The 17,168-nt window shown below is 36.8% G+C and overlaps 1 protein-coding gene across 1 annotated transcript; it reads left to right on the top strand.

The window, feature by feature from the left end:
- Positions 1–832: 832 nt before the first annotated feature.
- Positions 833–13,384, top strand: aldh7a1 (aldehyde dehydrogenase 7 family, member A1). The gene is made up of 18 exons (XM_007252432.4): positions 833–1,060; positions 3,745–3,798; positions 4,401–4,466; positions 4,577–4,657; positions 4,767–4,890; positions 7,921–8,053; positions 8,201–8,245; positions 8,389–8,466; positions 9,291–9,388; positions 9,575–9,616; positions 9,802–9,896; positions 10,220–10,304; positions 10,601–10,707; positions 11,445–11,561; positions 11,655–11,752; positions 11,920–11,993; positions 12,186–12,261; positions 12,954–13,384. Exons 1-18 carry the CDS (start codon positions 866–868, stop codon positions 13,006–13,008), a joined length of 1,623 nt encoding a protein of 540 aa, XP_007252494.1. The 5' UTR covers positions 833–865; the 3' UTR covers positions 13,009–13,384.
- Positions 13,385–17,168: the final 3,784 nt, after the last annotated feature.

The following is a 17,168-nucleotide window of genomic DNA, read 5'->3' as shown; positions in this document are numbered from 1 at the left end:
GTGACAAAGAAGTGCCTCTGTGGTCCTCTGTGATTTTATTGCTGTAAGAATCGACCATGTATGTGTTTTTCTCAGACTTCTGTAATTTTAGTCCCGTCGGATGCAAGTTTCACCTCAGGTTTACTAATATAGCTATTTGTCCACTGCAATGCACTGTAATTACACTTTGGGCGCACGTTTCCATGGAGATCCACATAAACACAACAGGGAGTGGAAGTGGAGGAGCTACTGAACACGATGTCATGTGACTGAAAAAGCCAAAAAACTCACTGGTCCTCCAGTTTTTTTTTAATTGCATTCCAGATGCAAGGGTTTTATCACTGAGTAGAAATGTGAAATATTTTCCACAGACGTCCCCCTGAGAAACTAATCCCGAACAGATAGGGCTTTAGGAGATGTATAATCTCTGGTAAAGTTTGGTGGAGGGGGGGTTATGGTTTTTCAGAAGTTGTGCTTGGCCCCTTAGTTCCAGCTAAATGAACTCTTAATACTTTTGGAAAATGTTATGCTTCTAACTTTGTGGGATTAGTTTGGGAATGTCCTCTTCCTTTTCCAACATCAGTATCCAAAATACCCATAAACACACTCCTAGACCTAGTGGAAACCTTTCACAGAAGAGTTATAGCAGTTATAGCTAGCTGCAAGGTATAGTATTAAATTTAATCCTATGGATTAAGAACGGGATGTCACTTAATTTCATAAGTACATTTGGCAAAAAACTGTGTAAAACATTTAATGTAGTACTGAAGTGTAAGCATGTTCAAGGGGAGTGTGGCAGGATCAACCAATCAGGATCGTCCCTGTGCCGTGGCCTCGTCCCTCCTCCAGCCACGCGCGCACACGCAGCCCTGCACTTGGCTTCAGCATGCAGCGCGTTCTGCTCCTCACCGCGCTACGGCACTCTGCTCTCACTGCTAAAGTCTGCTCCGTCCGCTTCCAGCCGTCTGCAGCCATGTCTACACTCCTCATCAACCAGCCCAAATACGCCTGGCTTAAAGAGCTGGGTCTGAGCGAGGACAACGACGGGGTTTACAACGGCACCTGGGGAGGCAAGGGCGAGGTAAGCCTAGAAGATTAAGAGCGTGGCAGCGGCAGCCGGAGGAGCAGCATTTCTAAATATACATATAACAGGGCTGAAAACCGCACATTGCTAACGTTACTGTCAGAGATGGGTAATCCAGGTCCTGACAGTGAAAATCCAGCCCAGGATTTGGTTTCAGCTGCCTGGACGGCTCTGTTGCAGCTCAGCCACCCGCACAGCTGGAACGAAATACTGGAGTGGATTTTCACTGTCTGGACCTGGATTACTCGTCTCTAGTGGCTAGCTTTCAAACATCATGATGTTATTAACGAAATGATCCAGTATATGGATCATATCATGTTTATTCTTTTCGTTACACTTTATGCACACTTTGTCTTTAATAAAATCAATTAAAGTGTTAAAAGACAGCTAAGAATTTGTCTAGTTAGCAGGTGAGCCAAGCTAACTAGCTAATAGTTACTTCTTGTCCAGCATTATTTAATCAAGTCCAATTTATTGTGTCGAATAAGATAACCTAGCTAGTTTATTTCTGACTAAAATGTATTATTATTATTATTATTATTATTATTATTATTATTATTATTATTATTATCATATAATATTCCAAATTGATCCCACAAAGTTGAAAGCCTGAAATTGTCCAAAAGCATGAAGAGTTCCTTTAGTTGAACTAAGGGGCCAAGCCCACACCATAATCCCCCCTCCACCAAACTTTACCAGAGATAATCAGAGGAATGTTATACATATCACGTATTATTATGTCTTGCTATCTAGTTAAAGGAGACGTTCAGTATGAAATAGGCTGTTGATGTAGTGAAACATGATAAAAACTAACTACAAACTTTTTTCAAATATTCCATCTCCATTCACCCCCATCTTTCTGAAATACAGTGCTTTGGGCCAATGCTCCAATCAGGCTTACAATGCTAGCGATATGGGCATAGCATTGCTCATACAAAGACATCACTATTTATACACCATTAACATGTCAGGGCCCTGACATTTAAAATGAATAAGTAGGATAGGGGAACAGATTGCAAAATTTATTATGTGGAAATCCTTCAATCCAATCTGTTGCTGAAATGATCTCTATAATATTCATGTATTTATTATTTTAAATTAATTTTGCAATCTGTTCCATTATCCTATCCAATCAGTCGATTTATTGTCTTTTCAAAGTTATCTAAAAGTTCTCAGTGTCTCGTTTTAAATGTCAGGGCACTGACATTTACCAATGAAGTGTGGAGCTACTTTGAGCTTGTTAATGGTGTAAAAATATTGGTTTATTTGCATGGGCAACGCTATGCCACTATCACTAGAAATGTGACCTGTTGGGAACATCGACTAAAAGCGCTGTACTTCAGAATGCTGGGTGAGAACGGAGGTGGGCTATTTGACAAAAGTTTGTACTCATTATCATGTTTCACTACACCACAAGTCCATTTCACACTGGATGTCTCCTTTAACTAGTTAGCAAGACTTAATAATAGTAATAGAATTTTTTAAACAGAGATGGTCTGGTTTGAACCTCCAGTTCTGTCTAAATAAGACTGAAACTATGTCCCTCCAGGGGAGATTTGATTGTTATATAATATGAAATAAGCAGTTTAGTAGTCTGCTTTTATATAGCAAAGTTAATCCAGTGCATTGGACTTCTTTCCCTTCTGAGGTTTAAGCAGCAGCGGCCCCTGCTGGATGTTTGGATGAACTATGTGGTGAACCAGAAAGGGCCACCTGCTGAAACAAAATCCATAGCTAGGAGAAAACATGTTGGCATGCAAAAACTCCATGTGCTCCACGTGCTCCATGCAAAACAAGGCCTTATTTTCAGTTGTCATTAAGGATGTACTGTACTTATTCAACTAATCTATAACCAATACAAAAAGATCCTCATATAAAGATTTTCTTCACATAAACAAAACAACTTTTCCAAGTTGTCACTGTGTGAATTTTGTTGTAAAACAAAGTACTATATAAAGTACTATACTCATCGTCCTTTTTTCACAAATTCTATGGGGCAATTTGTTACACTGATATCACAGGATAAACACATTTAACCAGTTCCAAATCCCCTTTATGTATCACAGCTGGAGTGGATTTAATTTTATAGTCTGATTGAGAACTAATGAACAGAGGTAGTGTAGATTAGGTAATACAGATCACAATGCCGATCACAATACAGATGTGTGAACAAACAGTGGAGAGGCATATACACTGTATATGACAGGGATTAAGCCTAATTTTGGATAACAGAGGTTCAAGTGAAATGAAAATATAATGTAACCAGTTTCAAATTCCCTTTATATATCACAGCTGGAGTAGATTTAATGTACAAAAATGCTTATAAATTATCTTGAAATCTGTGCATTATCATATCACTCAATAATTTTAGTCATTTAGTCTTTATCATCTTTACACCAAGAGCATAGAAGAATCTTTTGACCAGAACTAAGTGATGTACCCTTATGTGTTACAGGTGGAGAGGATTTAAGGTACAATAATAACGCTGATAAACTGTATCTGTAATGCAATTGAACACAGTGGTAGTTTTGTTACAGTAAAAATTTAATATTAAAACAAACAGTGTTTGTCCTATTCAGTATTAAATTATGCATATAATGCATTTATGGTAGTAAGTTAAACCAGCTTATGTTAAACTACCTTCAAATAATTTCTATTATTTTGTCCTTTTCTTTTCCTAGGTTGTCACATCTTACTGTCCTGCTAATAATGAGCCCATTGCCAGAGTGCGACAGGTAATGTTAAACCAAGCACATCATGTTCCATGTGTATTTCTTTTATTGTTATTTTTTTAATGTGTTTAGGAGGATATGCTGGGTTCCTCCCAAGGTTTCTTCCTCCAGCTGTGAAAGATTCCTACTTGATTTGACCTTTTGTCTTGTTACAGATATGTAAAGGTGCTTTAGGACAACTTGAGTTGTAAAAAGCAATATTTAAATATTTTATTTGATTAATGTGCCTTCTAGAGTGCGATTACAGTCACAAAACAGCTTACAAAGCTTACTTTAAGTTCACAAAATAATGCCTTTATTGTGTCTTGTTGATCATGAATCAGTGATCTTTTAGTATCCAGAAACAAGTATGTTTAAAGGAATTTTGGCTGCCTTTCTGTTTCTTATTCTAAATCATCTACAGATTGTTATAATTGGTTACCATTAAGAGGAAGGTGGAAATGAGAAATGTTGTGTTTTATGCCAGTGTCTTATAAACAGAATGAATGCCATGCTTGATTTCAGAACTTTGTTTGAATAATAAGTAAGCAAATAAGTAAATATATAAAGAAACCTCCAGCTTACCACACTGTTGATGTCTGATATGTTTAAAATATTAATTCTAGGCCACCTTGGCGGAATATGAGGAGACGGTACAGAAAGCCAGAGAAGCATGGAAAGTGTGGGCAGATGTAAGTATTGTATAAACATAGAAGAAAAAAGAAAAGAGTGACCACAAGCAAAGAGATCTTTAGCGTTGTTTCTATACTATTGAATGCTTCTCTTTTCTGTACTGTTTTAGATCCCTGCTCCCAAAAGAGGTGAAATTGTGAGACAGATCGGTGATGCTCTACGAAAGAAGATCAAAGTTCTTGGCAGCTTGGTACAATCAGCTTTTTATTGTGCATTGAGATTACACTTTTGAAGAAGGAAAAAAAAAAAAAAAAAAACGGAACGGCTTTGTGTGAAAGATCTCTGCAATTCATTGGCAGGTGTCTCTGGAGATGGGGAAGATCTATGTGGAGGGGGTTGGCGAAGTGCAGGAGTATGTTGATGTGTGTGACTATGCTGTCGGGCTCTCGCGTATGATTGGCGGCCCTGTTCTGCCCTCTGAAAGTAAGTCATTATCTCTGTCAAATCATTCACTTTTATAGTCAGATGTTTACTGGTTAGAAGTAATGAATGGAGGTAGTGTAGACGAGGTAATACAGATAATACAGATGAGTGAGCAAACAGCGGAAAGGAATATACACTTTGGGGCAGTTTCCTCAGACAGAATTTAGGCCTAATTTTGGATTGCAGATATTTTTCAATTAAATAAAAATCAAATGTACAACTAGACTTAATCCCAGTTTGGGAAACTGGCCTAGGCCCCCAAGTGTTGAGCTGTGAAGCAGTGGAACTGTGTTCTCTGGAACGATTGTGCTCCATCCATTACCACAAGGGAAGGAGAGGGGTGTTTGGGATGAGGTGGGGAGGTGATGATTCAACATCCTAACCTCACTAATGCTCTTGCCACCAAGTGCAATCTGATTTTCACAGCAGTTCTGTAAATTCTACAGGGTTTGTACAGTCATGAAAAACCTTGAAAAATCATGGAATTTTAAAATATCAATTTCCAGGCCTGGATAAAATTGGGAAAAATAAAAATACCCAGAAGGTTTTGGAAAAGTTATGGAAATTTGGTCTGTGTTTCAGTTTATCGAAGGAGAAAATCTATTTTGAGCTAACAAATACATCAGCTCAGAGTTAATTCAGTAATGTAGCCCCACACAATGGAGCTCTCAGGACCTGACACACATTTTATTATTACAGATTGTGTCAACATTTTATCTGATTCATTTTAGAACTACTATAATCAATTTTAATTAGGGTTCAAGCACCGAAGGTGCGTAGAACCCTATTGTTTTTGCTAAGATTTTTCTTCTTCTTCTTCTTATTATTATTATTATTCTTTTTCTCCTGAAAAAACAGTTGTGCAGCCTAAACCGTAAGTCATAGAGAAATGAAACTTGGTAGGTAGATGTAGGATCAGTGCATCTCGGTGGACAACAAAAATGGCACCGATTGGTCAAGTGGTGGCGCTATAAACAAGGAAATTCATTTTTCACAATTTTCTCAATAACTCAAAAACCATAAGACCTACATTCAAAATTCTTTTTTTGATGGATTCCTTGGGTCAATACCAACAACTTTCCAATTTGGACCATGCACTTCCGTCTATATAGATTTTTTGCTAATTTGCATAATATGCAAAACCTACTTTTGCAAACTAGTCCTAGGAATTTTGACCAATCCTGGCATGTTTGGTATCAAAACACTCGTGAGAGCATGCGCTTCAATATTCATTAAGAAAAAGTTGAAATATGTAAACAATATGCCCGCCATATGCAAATTAGTCCTTCCGGATATATGCCCCATTCACTTCAAGAGGTAAATTTGGAGCACTGTTTCTCAGCAACCGTGCAACCTAGCAAGTTGAAACTTTGCATGCAGAATCTATCATACAGCCTCTAAAGGATGTTCAAAGGGCAACTTAATCAATCAACATGGCTGAACACCATCAGCCAATCAGCATTCAGCAGACATTTTGGCAGGCTGAATGTTGCCCAATCTGGATGATTTTTGGCAGTTATGTTCAGGTGGAGACACTGTAGTGACCTGCAAAGTGCTGAAACAATCCGCCCACTGGGGGGCGCTGTTCCAAAAAAACGAGTATATGTCAATCATGCTGTACTATTTTGACATCTAATTGTTTTTGCCATATTTAGTACAGTGGCTCTGACAAATTTCTCAATACAACTATGTTTAAAAAGTGCTTTGTTCATTCATAATTGCTAATTGTTTGAAAATAGCTATATTGAAACTACTCTCTGGATATTTGGCCTATCACCTCCATTTCAGTCTTGCTGCACACTGTAGAGTCTCTAGGTAAATGTTCATTAAAAACATTTGTGAAAATTTCACATACAATACTCTCCAGGCATCAAGCAATCTGTGCGTCCTTGGAATTTCTAACCTAAATTGCTGTAACTCTGCAGTATTTGCTGTAATCTCACAATGTTAAAGACCTCTGTACAATATCACTCTGATGAAGCGCCATTTAATACAGAACTAGATTAAGAATAACTTGACATTACATGTCATATCAGAACATTCACTCCTTTGTGCCTCTTCTCAACATTAATAACAGGTGAAAGACTTTTGATCATTTCTAAATGTGACAGAATGTCTCCAATTGTGTTAGACCTTCTTACACATCACCATCCTATGCTCTAGTAGGCACCATTGTGCTAGTTGGTGCTTGATGAAGCGCCATTTAATTCAGAACTAGATTTATAATAACTTCGTAATTACATGTCATATCAGAACATTCACTCCTTTGTGTTAAGTTAAACTTGTTTGGTCAAACATTTCAGCTTGTTCTGCAAAGGTTCAAAGGTCAATCTGAATACCACTTTGTGAACATTCTGGTTGAAGCCACCTGATCAATACCAATAACACCTTTTGACTAGTTCTAACTCACTTAATGAATATCCTACAAAGTTCACTAGATTTACATGTGAATTTAAGCACTGATCAGGTTGAAAGGCCTCTGCTCAACATTAATAACAGGTGAAAAACTTGATAATTTCTAAATGTGACAGGGCATCTCCAATCATATTAGACCTTCTTACACATCACCATTCAATGCTCCAGTAGGCACCATTGTGCAAGTTGGTGCTTGAACCCGATGATTGCCGCTTGCGGCTATATTTATAGTTTTAGTTGATTTTTGGTATTATTTTTTTAATGTCTGCACCAATGTTTTAAAAATCGGTTGGTCATGAAAATTTGCCTTGAAGGCATGTAGACAGCCTTTCGATGACAGCAGAGACAGGTCCTCCAACCTTCCTTCTTAAGAAGAAAAAAATTAAGAACTAAAAATTATTTGGTGACCCAATACTTTTGTCTGTATACTGGATTGATTAATCAGTAATTTGATTTAATAAAGTCTTAACAGCATTATTTTTGAATTTTATATTTGAATTGATCACAGTTGTAACGGTAATAACTTACAGCCTTCACTTGTGTAACAAATATTGTTTAATGCTAATAGATAGCTCTGTAAAGAAGTGACTAATCCTTCTTTTGCTGTAATTGCAGGACCAGGTCATGCCCTTATTGAGCAGTGGAACCCTGTGGGTTTGGTGGGCATTATAACTGCCTTTAACTTCCCTGTGGCAGTGTATGGCTGGAATAATGCTATTGCCCTCATCTGTGGCAATGTGTGCCTTTGGTGAGACTGCCAGATCTTGTATATTGTATCTTAATTTTCATATTAAGAAGCTTTTAATTTCTGGGTAAAGCAGAAATTTACATATGCATGTACAAATTAATATAAAAGCTACAGTATTTTAAATGAGGTTTGTTTTTTTCTTTGTAGGAAAGGAGCTCCAACCACACCTCTCACCAGTGTAGCCGTTACAAAGTAGGTGTGCCTTATTAACTGATACCTGTTCCTGTTTAGTCAGTTTAGTATTGAGTTAGAACAGGTAAAATATTGTATTGCTCTGTAAAATACTTGGCTGTACAAGTCTGATCATTGTTCTGTGTCTGTACTCATGCATGCAGGATTGTAGCTGAGGTGCTGGAGCAGAATAACTTGCCAGGTGCTATCTGCTCTATGACATGCGGTGGAGCTGACATTGGGTAAGACCTCAAAGCTGCAGTTTCTACACAGTTTATACAGTGAGTTAATTTCTCTTTCAGAAAGAGAAGCTTGTGTCATTTAGTATCCCAGACCTTTGACCTTGATAAAAGAAGTGACCCAATAGCTGTTCAAGGTTGTGCTGTGAGGTCTTCTAATTTACAAATAATCTACTCTATATACACAGTTTCTTTTGAAATCAAGATTATTGAAAAAGAGTTTAACCTGCTTTTGTTGGAGTAACTCTCTCCGCTGTGCAGGGAAGTAAATCTTTCTACAAAGTTTTAGAACATAGCTGTGAGGATTTGATTGCATTCAGAGACTAAAACTTTAGTGAGGTCTGAATGTTAGATCATCACCACCCTATCTCATCAGCGACTCTGCAACTTATTCAAAAATATTGAATGGAGCACCATCATTCTAGAGCACATAGAGTACCACTGCTTTACAGCTCAAGGGATGTTTTACCCTTCTAGGCATGGTGCCAGTAGGCTCACAGAGACTGGACAAGATCTGTTTCAGCAATGGGTGCAGTGTATAAGCAGTAAGCAGTTTTCCTGATGGGGACTAAGTCTTGGACTACACAGCATTTTGAGTATAGTTATTTCATTGATGCAAAAATCTAGTCTATGGCTAGGCTGACCCATAGATTATGAAATTATTCCAGCATATTAAATTTTGCACTTTAAATGCCCATATGTGTTTTGTATGTTTAAAGTGTATATATTACTAGGCACTGGCTTTTTTTGTCAGGTTTTGAGAATGTTTTATATATATAATTTTCAGAGTCAAGGCATTGGTTTAATTATTTGTGTTCTGTCTGCAGCACAGCATTATCTAAAGATGAACGGGTCGACCTGGTGTCCTTTACTGGCAGCACTCAAGTGGGCAAACAGGTGGCTCTGATGGTGCAGGAGAGGTTTGGTAAGCATCACTTTATTGTATTCCTCATTTTACATGGTATTATAAGTGCTTGGTATGCAGTACTATAAGTCACCTATAGAGTTATTAGGTTATATTAAAGCATTTTTTCTGTTTCATTTTATATTGCATAAGTATTGTAATAATTGTATCTATATTGAGATGTATTAAGTCTAGTTTTTTGAATAGGTCGCCAGTTGCTAGAGCTGGGTGGAAACAACGCCATCATTGGTAAGTTGAAATGGCCAAAATTCACCAGCAAATGTGCTATAATTTTAAAAATTTGTTAATTTAAAGCATAATTTATAGCTATAATTATGTATATACAATGCACATAGTTCTGCAGTGTTCTAGAAATACTTAAAACTGATAAATACAATGTACCATCACAAATAATGTTTGTCTCTTCTCTTTAGTTTTTGAAGATGCTGATCTGAACCTGGTGGTGCCTTCGGCTCTCTTTGCCTCTGTGGGAACTGCAGGCCAGCGCTGCACCACAACCAGGAGACTGGTGAGTCATGCTTAATTAACAGAACCATTGACTTAAGCATCATAGTAATTCTATAATGAGACTGTAGATATGTGAATTTAATATTGCAAATATATGAACTATTTCTGTTTAAACGTGCTAAGACAGACTTTATCTGTGTAGCTCTTGTTTTAGTACTTACATTTATACATTTAGTACTTACATACTATACATTTTCCGTTAATATATGTATAGATATAATAAGGAAATTCACTGGTAGACAGAAGATCATAAAAAGCATGGCTTAAAAATAGAGTTTAAAAATGATGGCTATATAAACTCTTTATCTGATTTGTGTTCTCTAGATGCTGCACGAGAGTGTTCATGATGAGGTTGTAGAAAGGTTATCCAAAGCTTACAAGCAAGTTCGAATTGGTGACCCCTGGGATCGTAAGTCATGATGTTATTTTTATTTGTATTTAATTTTTGGCACAAGGGCCCCCACAGACTCCAAGATGATAAATTCATCATAATCTATAGTTATTTTGGCCAACTTGCCAAGAAAAAAGGGAGGGAAATCATTTATTTTTAGTTTCCAAAGCCAAATATTTTAAAGGGAATAAGAGAGTCTATTCAATCTAAAAGGAGAAAAACAAACCGTGATTTTTCTGGAGCCAGGTTTTGCTGATGTATTGTTTTTGACAGTGAAGATAAAAAAAATTATTTTGTGTTTTTTTTTTCTACAGCTAGTACACTGTATGGACCACTTCACACCAAGCACGCTGTTCAGCAGTACCTGGCTGCCATAGAGCAGGCGAAGCAGCAGGGCGGCACTCTTGTGTGTGGTGGAAAGGTACAGTGCCCCCACAGAGTTCCATACAGTACTTCTTGTAAAATCATTTATGTCTAAGTTTTTACTTCAGTATGGCAGGTAATCTGCAGTCTTTGTCTTGGAGATCTGTTCTTTTTTGGAGATAAATTCTAACCCTTGATCTTTAATATTCAGGTCTTTTAAAAGACTTAAACAGCTGAAAATCTAGTAGAAACTGGTTTTCTGTTTGATTTTAGAGCATTGCTGTGCAAAAGTAATTGCATTCAGGGACAAGGAACAAAAAAAAACATTCCAAGCCTTCTCCAGTTTATCCCAAATTTACTGGGTCAACAATCCTCATTCTTGAGAACAGTCGTGCTTTGCAGTTCCATGGTGAGGGTGCTTTATTACCCATAGTCTATACTCTGCAAAGAATAAAAAAAGATGTGTGTGCATTTGCACATCTGTGTCAGCAAATGGAGGCAAGTTACAAAAGCATTGGTTTCAATAAAAGGTTTTCCATATATTTATAACTCTTAGTTTGCATTGTCTTCCTTGTAATTACTGTATAAGAAGCTGTAGCATGTAATACCTAATAAATCGAAAAACTCTTGATTTGAATGTGGAAAAAATGTGGAGGGAAAGAAATATATTTTAAACTGTTAAATTGTTATCTTTTGAATCACATTACTGCCTTTTTTGATAGGAAACACACAAAGCAAAACTAAAAAAATACAACAACAAAAACATATATATATATATATTTTTTTTTTAATTAGGTAATGGATCGGCCTGGTAACTATGTGGAGCCTACCATCTTCACTGGACTGGCACATGATGCCCCTATTGTTCACACAGAGACCTTTGTGCCCATTCTCTATGTGATCAAGTTCAAGGTATAGTTTTTTCACAGTTTTTCTATACAAAAGTGAGAAGAGTTTTCAGGTTTCATTTATTAACTTATTAAATCTCCTGTTTTCTCCTCTCAGACAGAGGAGGAGGCCTTTGCCTGGAATAATGAAGTCAAGCAAGGCCTTTCCAGCAGCATCTTCACAAAGGACATGGGCCGAGTGTTCCGCTGGCTAGGGTAAGACACTGGTGCAGCTGGTGAAGCAGCACAGTGCAGACGAGAGAAAGAAAGAGACTCATTTACTTATGATCAAAGAAATAATATGGAGAGCATATTCAAGTGGTTAATTATTCTCATGTAAAAATAGTTTCTGAAGATTGAGATGGAGATTTGTTTGTTCACAGACCCAAAGGCTCAGACTGTGGCATCGTCAACGTCAACATTCCAACCAGCGGAGCTGAGATTGGTGGAGCTTTTGGTGGGTGTTTTTGTCTTAAAGCATTTGTGTTCCTTTAAAAGGCAATGTTGTATTTGGCAATCAAAAAAGTATTTGAGCTAATGTTAAGATTTGTTAGTGTAAAATTCAAGTTTTCAGTATTTAGCAGCTCCCTATTGTTGGGTATTGGTTTTGCTTTAGTTTTTACATCTGTGTGTGTGTATATGTGTGTAGGAGGGGAGAAGCACACCGGAGGTGGACGTGAGTCAGGCAGCGACTCATGGAAGCAGTATATGAGGAGGTCCACATGGTAAGTACAAACGTTGCGACTAATATACGTTTTTTTTTTTTTATTATTATTTTTTTTTTTTACGGGATAACCAGCTTCTAAAGTGCTTTACTTACCCAAATAAACTGTTTTCATATAAGATAAAAGTGTACATTAATCCGGGGCTCGTCAGTACAACAAAACATTTGCAGCTACTCGACATCAGTGTAGATCGTGCATTTAAAGTAGCATCTTGAGCATCAATAAGCAGCAGGTTCTAAATGTAGATAACGGATGGTAATCACAGCAGCCCTGTAACAGATCATGAGCAGGGAATGCTCCTTTCCCTCTGAGCTTCTTAAATTGGCAGCCCAAGTAATGAATCTACTTTTGCCTTTTAATATTACGACTTCTGACTCCTCTGATATTTCCTGGTAGGCCACTGTATTTTTTAAACCAACCATGTCACAGCACTGGTCACACTATGTAACGTTATTTGTGTACATAGCCTATTTAATAAAAAATGCAGCTTGAAGTCAGGTGTGGCCTGCATATGTACATGTTTTTATTAGTGCATGCGGCTTACATTTAGGTGCGCTCAGTAACCCGGAAATTATGCTATATAAGACCAATAAAAAAAAACTTAACAAAAACTACTGACACAGATTTCACTCCAACTTGGTGCATTGGTTGTGTTAAAAGTATGTAATATATGATTTATTTTTCCCACACAGCACCATCAACTACAGCAAGGACCTCCCACTGGCACAAGGAATCAAGTTTGAGTAGCTTGTAGCAAGTCAACGACTGTTACCTGAACAGAATTTTTGGCAAAGGAACAAAAAACACTAATTCTTTTAGCTCTGCGCTACATTATACTACTCAAGATTTTAATTCTCAACTGTAAACCACCTTCAGCAGTAATTTTCTGGTCAGTTTGTAATACTCAGTATGATGTGTTTGTTTTGAGCTCATTGATGAACCGTTAAAGGTTTAATTATTATATAAAAAAAGTCTGATGTCATACAAAAGGTTAAAAAATCTTGCCGGTCTAGTATTGTGAGCTGTTTTTTCTAAGCACTTATCTGTCAGTGTTACCTTGAAATAGCAGGTGCTTTGTACAAATAAATCATGCCTTTATTTTTGAAGGAAATTTCTGAAATGATATTTGTGTGGTTATTTCAGTCTTAATTATGGAATTTCTGTCTTGTAAACTACTGGGGAAACTGCTTAGCAACTAGCAACACCAAGGCAACCACCTGGGAAACCATAGTACCTGCTAGCGACTGTCTAGCAACACAGTTACATTATCTATCAACATTTTAGCAGCTGTTTTACCAGGGGCCACCTAGCAACAGCCTAACTCCCTGGAAGTTGGAAAATGTTGTTCACTGTTTTTCAGAAAAATGCGTTAGTTACGTGTTGTCAGTTTTATTTTTCAAGTTACAAATGCATGACTGTTTACATGCACTCTTTAAAGCAATAGCTGCAAAAAATCTGATTTGTAACCAGATAATGGTTCTATTTTTTCTTAACCACTAGCCAATAATTACACAAAAGCATGTGGCAAACTTTAAAACGTTTCTATTTCTTGAAATGCGTATGTGTCCTGTTCTGTAACGTTTGCACATAAGTGTGTACATGTGCTGAAAAAACTGATTACTGAGATAAAACAAATTCTTTATATCCAAGCCAGTTCAGTTTGTGGCCATCTCGGCAGTGTGGCCGAGCACCTATATTCCCTCATGCAGGCAAAAACCTCATGAACAGTTTGTAAAGTATTGCTGAAACAATTTTTCAGCTTATTATGGCTGCTGCGCCTGCGCATATCTCCACAGCATGGGGGGGGGGCTCCCCTACTAGCATGCTGACCCTCCTCCACACATGCAGCAAGCTGATTGGTTCTTTTTGTTGTAGGGTGAGATTTTTAAATCAGATTTATTGGCCTAAATTGGATCTAAGAAATCGGAGTACCTTTTTTACATTAATTGGATGATTATCAGATAACTGTAGATATTTTAATTAAATTAATAGGTTATTGAGTGCACATGAATACTCTTTTTGTTTTTCTAGATTATATACCATTTGTTTTGACTCTCAGGAACCATGAATGGATTTCAGTGTCCATAAATCCTTAAAAAGTCCTAAAAAATGTATTTGTCTTAAGACCTCTTAAATTATTCTTCAAATATTTACTATTTTCAGATATGTTCATTACTTGCTTTTACCAGAGGTCTTCTAGAGAGGAGAATTACTACTTGAGAACGTTCTCTAGGTTTTCAGACACTAGAGGGCGCTCATAAGGAAGTCCAAGATTAATGGGTTCGTATGGAGCATTTTGGCAAAGTTTATAAATGTTCAATAGTTTTTATAGTGAAATATTTTTTTAAGCAAAATCTGGTCTCCTTTCCAAAAGTAAAGGAATGTCGTGGAGAATATTTAATTATTAGTTTTAATTTGAGTTTTTAGCCGTTTGGCTCCTTTCACCTCTGTTTATTAAGCACTCACTGGCGAGGTGAGGAAAGTGGGCAGTCTCTCTGTAAACCAGCTCTGACAAGAGAGAGGAGAATACCCACTTTAGAATATATTTTTGGATCTTTTTTAACGCTTTTTAACACAAAGAAATATCAAATGTTTCAGTACTAATAATTAAAAGCCTTTTAATCTTCATAAAATCGTAATTTAAATTTGAGTTTTTAGCTGTTTAGCTCCATTCACCCCCCAAGGACTCACTCGCGGGCTCCCTCTAGTGTTTTGAGGGGAGATGGGTGTGGAAAGTGGGCAGTCTCTCTATAAACCAGCACTGACAGAGAATCTGTAACAGGGAGAATACCCACTTCAAAATCGCTTTCGGATTTGTTGGACCACCAGAGGGCGCTCCTGAGGAAGTCCAAAATGAATGTGTTTATATGGCAAAATCATAGTTTATAAATGTTTAATCCTTTTTATACTGAAACATGTTTCATTTTATTTTAACACAGAGTAATAGCAAATATTTAAATACTAAAAGAAATATTTTTAAAGCGTTTAAACTCCATTTATAAGGATTTTAATTTCTAGTGCTCTGGCTATAACTCCTGCACCAGCTCACCAACCAGTCAGTACGCAGTAGCAGTAATGCTAGTAAATCTGTTGTCCAAAAATAGTTTGCTTTAGAATAAAAAGAAATAAATAAAGAGAGTCTCTTTACTTTTTTTTTAGCCAAATATGTTATACTTTTCAAAAGTAAGGGAATGTCGTGGAGAATATGTAATTATTAGCTTTAATTTGAGTTTTTAGCCGTTTAGCTCTATTTACCCCTGTTTATTAAGGACTTACTCGCGGGCTTCCTCTAGCGGTCGAAGGTCATTTTCTGATATAACGGGGGAGAAAGGAAGTGGGCAGTCTCCCCATAAACCAGCTCTGATAAAGAATCTCTAACAGGGAGAATACCCACTTTAGAATATCTTGCGGACATTGACCACCAGAGGGCGCTTCCGAGTGAGTACAAAATTAAAGGGGTTTATAAGGAGCATTTGAGCAAAATCAGAGTTTGTAAATGTTTAATACGTTTATACTAAAAAATACTAATTTTTTTAAAGACAGAACAACCGTTTTAGCACTGGAGACATGTTTTAAAACTTTTAAACTTCAGTTATAAGGATTTTAATCTCTAGTGCTCTAGCTGTAACTCCAGCATCGGCTCACCAACCGGTCAGTTCACAGTAGCAGTAATGCTAGTGAATCTGTTCTACAGGTAAGTCTCTTTACTTTTTAGCAAAATTTGTTATACTTTTCAAAAGTTAATGAATATCGTGGACATGTAGTTAGACATAATTTAAATTGGATTTTTTTTATCTGTGTAGCTCCTTCACCCCTGTTTATTAAGGACTCACTCGCGGGCTCTCTCTAGCGGTTTGAGGTCATTTTCTAGTATAAGAAAAGTGAGAAAAACTCTGACAGAAAATCTGTAATATGGAGAATACCCACTTTAGAATATCTCTCGGATTTGTTCGACCACCAGAGGGCGATACAGAGAGTCCAACATTTCTATGTCAAAATCACAGTTTATTAATGTTTAATCATTTTCATACTGAAAAATATTGTAATTTTATTTTTAACACAGAGAAATAGCGAATGTATTAAATACTGAAGGAATCATTTTTAAAGCTTTTAAACTCCACTTAAACTCCACAATCTGTTGTCCAACAATGGAAACATACAGGTACGTCTCTTTACTTTACTTTTTATATTTTTTTTAGCAAAATATGTTATACTTTCCAAAAGTAGAGGAATATCGTGCACAAGTCATCCTGGGTTCATAGTTTTTTAATGTTAAATATATTTATACTGAAACACATGTTGTTTAACACAGCAATATTAAGGGTTTCATTACTGAAAAAAAAATACATTTTAAAGCTTTTAAACTCCACTTATAAGCATTTTAATCTCAGTGTTCTAAACTCCAGCATCAGTTCACCAGTCAGTCGGCTCACGGTAGCAGTAATGCTAGTGAATCTGTTGACCAAAAATGTTTGCTTTAGAATAAAAAGAAAATATATAGATACGTCTCTTTACTTTTTTGAGTTCTTATCTGGTCACCCCGGTTAATAAGGACTCACTCGCGGGCTCCCTGTAGCGGTTTTAAGGTTATTTTCTGATATAACGGGGGGAACAGATAGGGGGCAGTTTCTCCATAAACCGGCTCTGATAGAGAATCTGTAGTAGAGGAGAATACCCGCTTTAGAACATCACATATTACAGAAGTACATTACCTGCCTCACCTTATCTGAGATCCATTATTTGCAGTTTTACACGTATCCATAGTAACTTATACAAAGTACTTTTACATAGTGAATAAGTTTTCAGCTGCCTATAGATCGGTTTTTGCAACCAAAGGAACAAATTCAGTAAATGTTGGTCAAGAATAAAGAAAATAACCCTTTTACTGATAAAGGATGACTAAAATC

This window comes from Astyanax mexicanus, chromosome 20, assembly GCF_023375975.1.
Source record: "Astyanax mexicanus isolate ESR-SI-001 chromosome 20, AstMex3_surface, whole genome shotgun sequence".
Lineage (NCBI taxonomy): Eukaryota > Metazoa > Chordata > Actinopteri > Characiformes > Acestrorhamphidae > Astyanax > Astyanax mexicanus.
The sequence above is the reverse complement of the archived record's forward strand: the minus strand, read 5'-3'. Positions and strand labels throughout refer to the sequence as shown.

Coding starts and splice junctions, on each gene's coding strand:
- aldh7a1 (XM_007252432.4), top strand. CDS start 866: ATGCAGCGCGTTCTGCTCCTCACCGCGCTACGGCACTCTGCTCTCACT. Junction 8,054..8,200: donor TGTGGCAATGTGTGCCTTTG/GTGAGACTGCCA, acceptor TTTTCTTTGTAG/GAAAGGAGCTCCAACCACAC. Junction 11,994..12,185: donor TGAGATTGGTGGAGCTTTTG/GTGGGTGTTTTT, acceptor ATATGTGTGTAG/GAGGGGAGAAGCACACCGGA.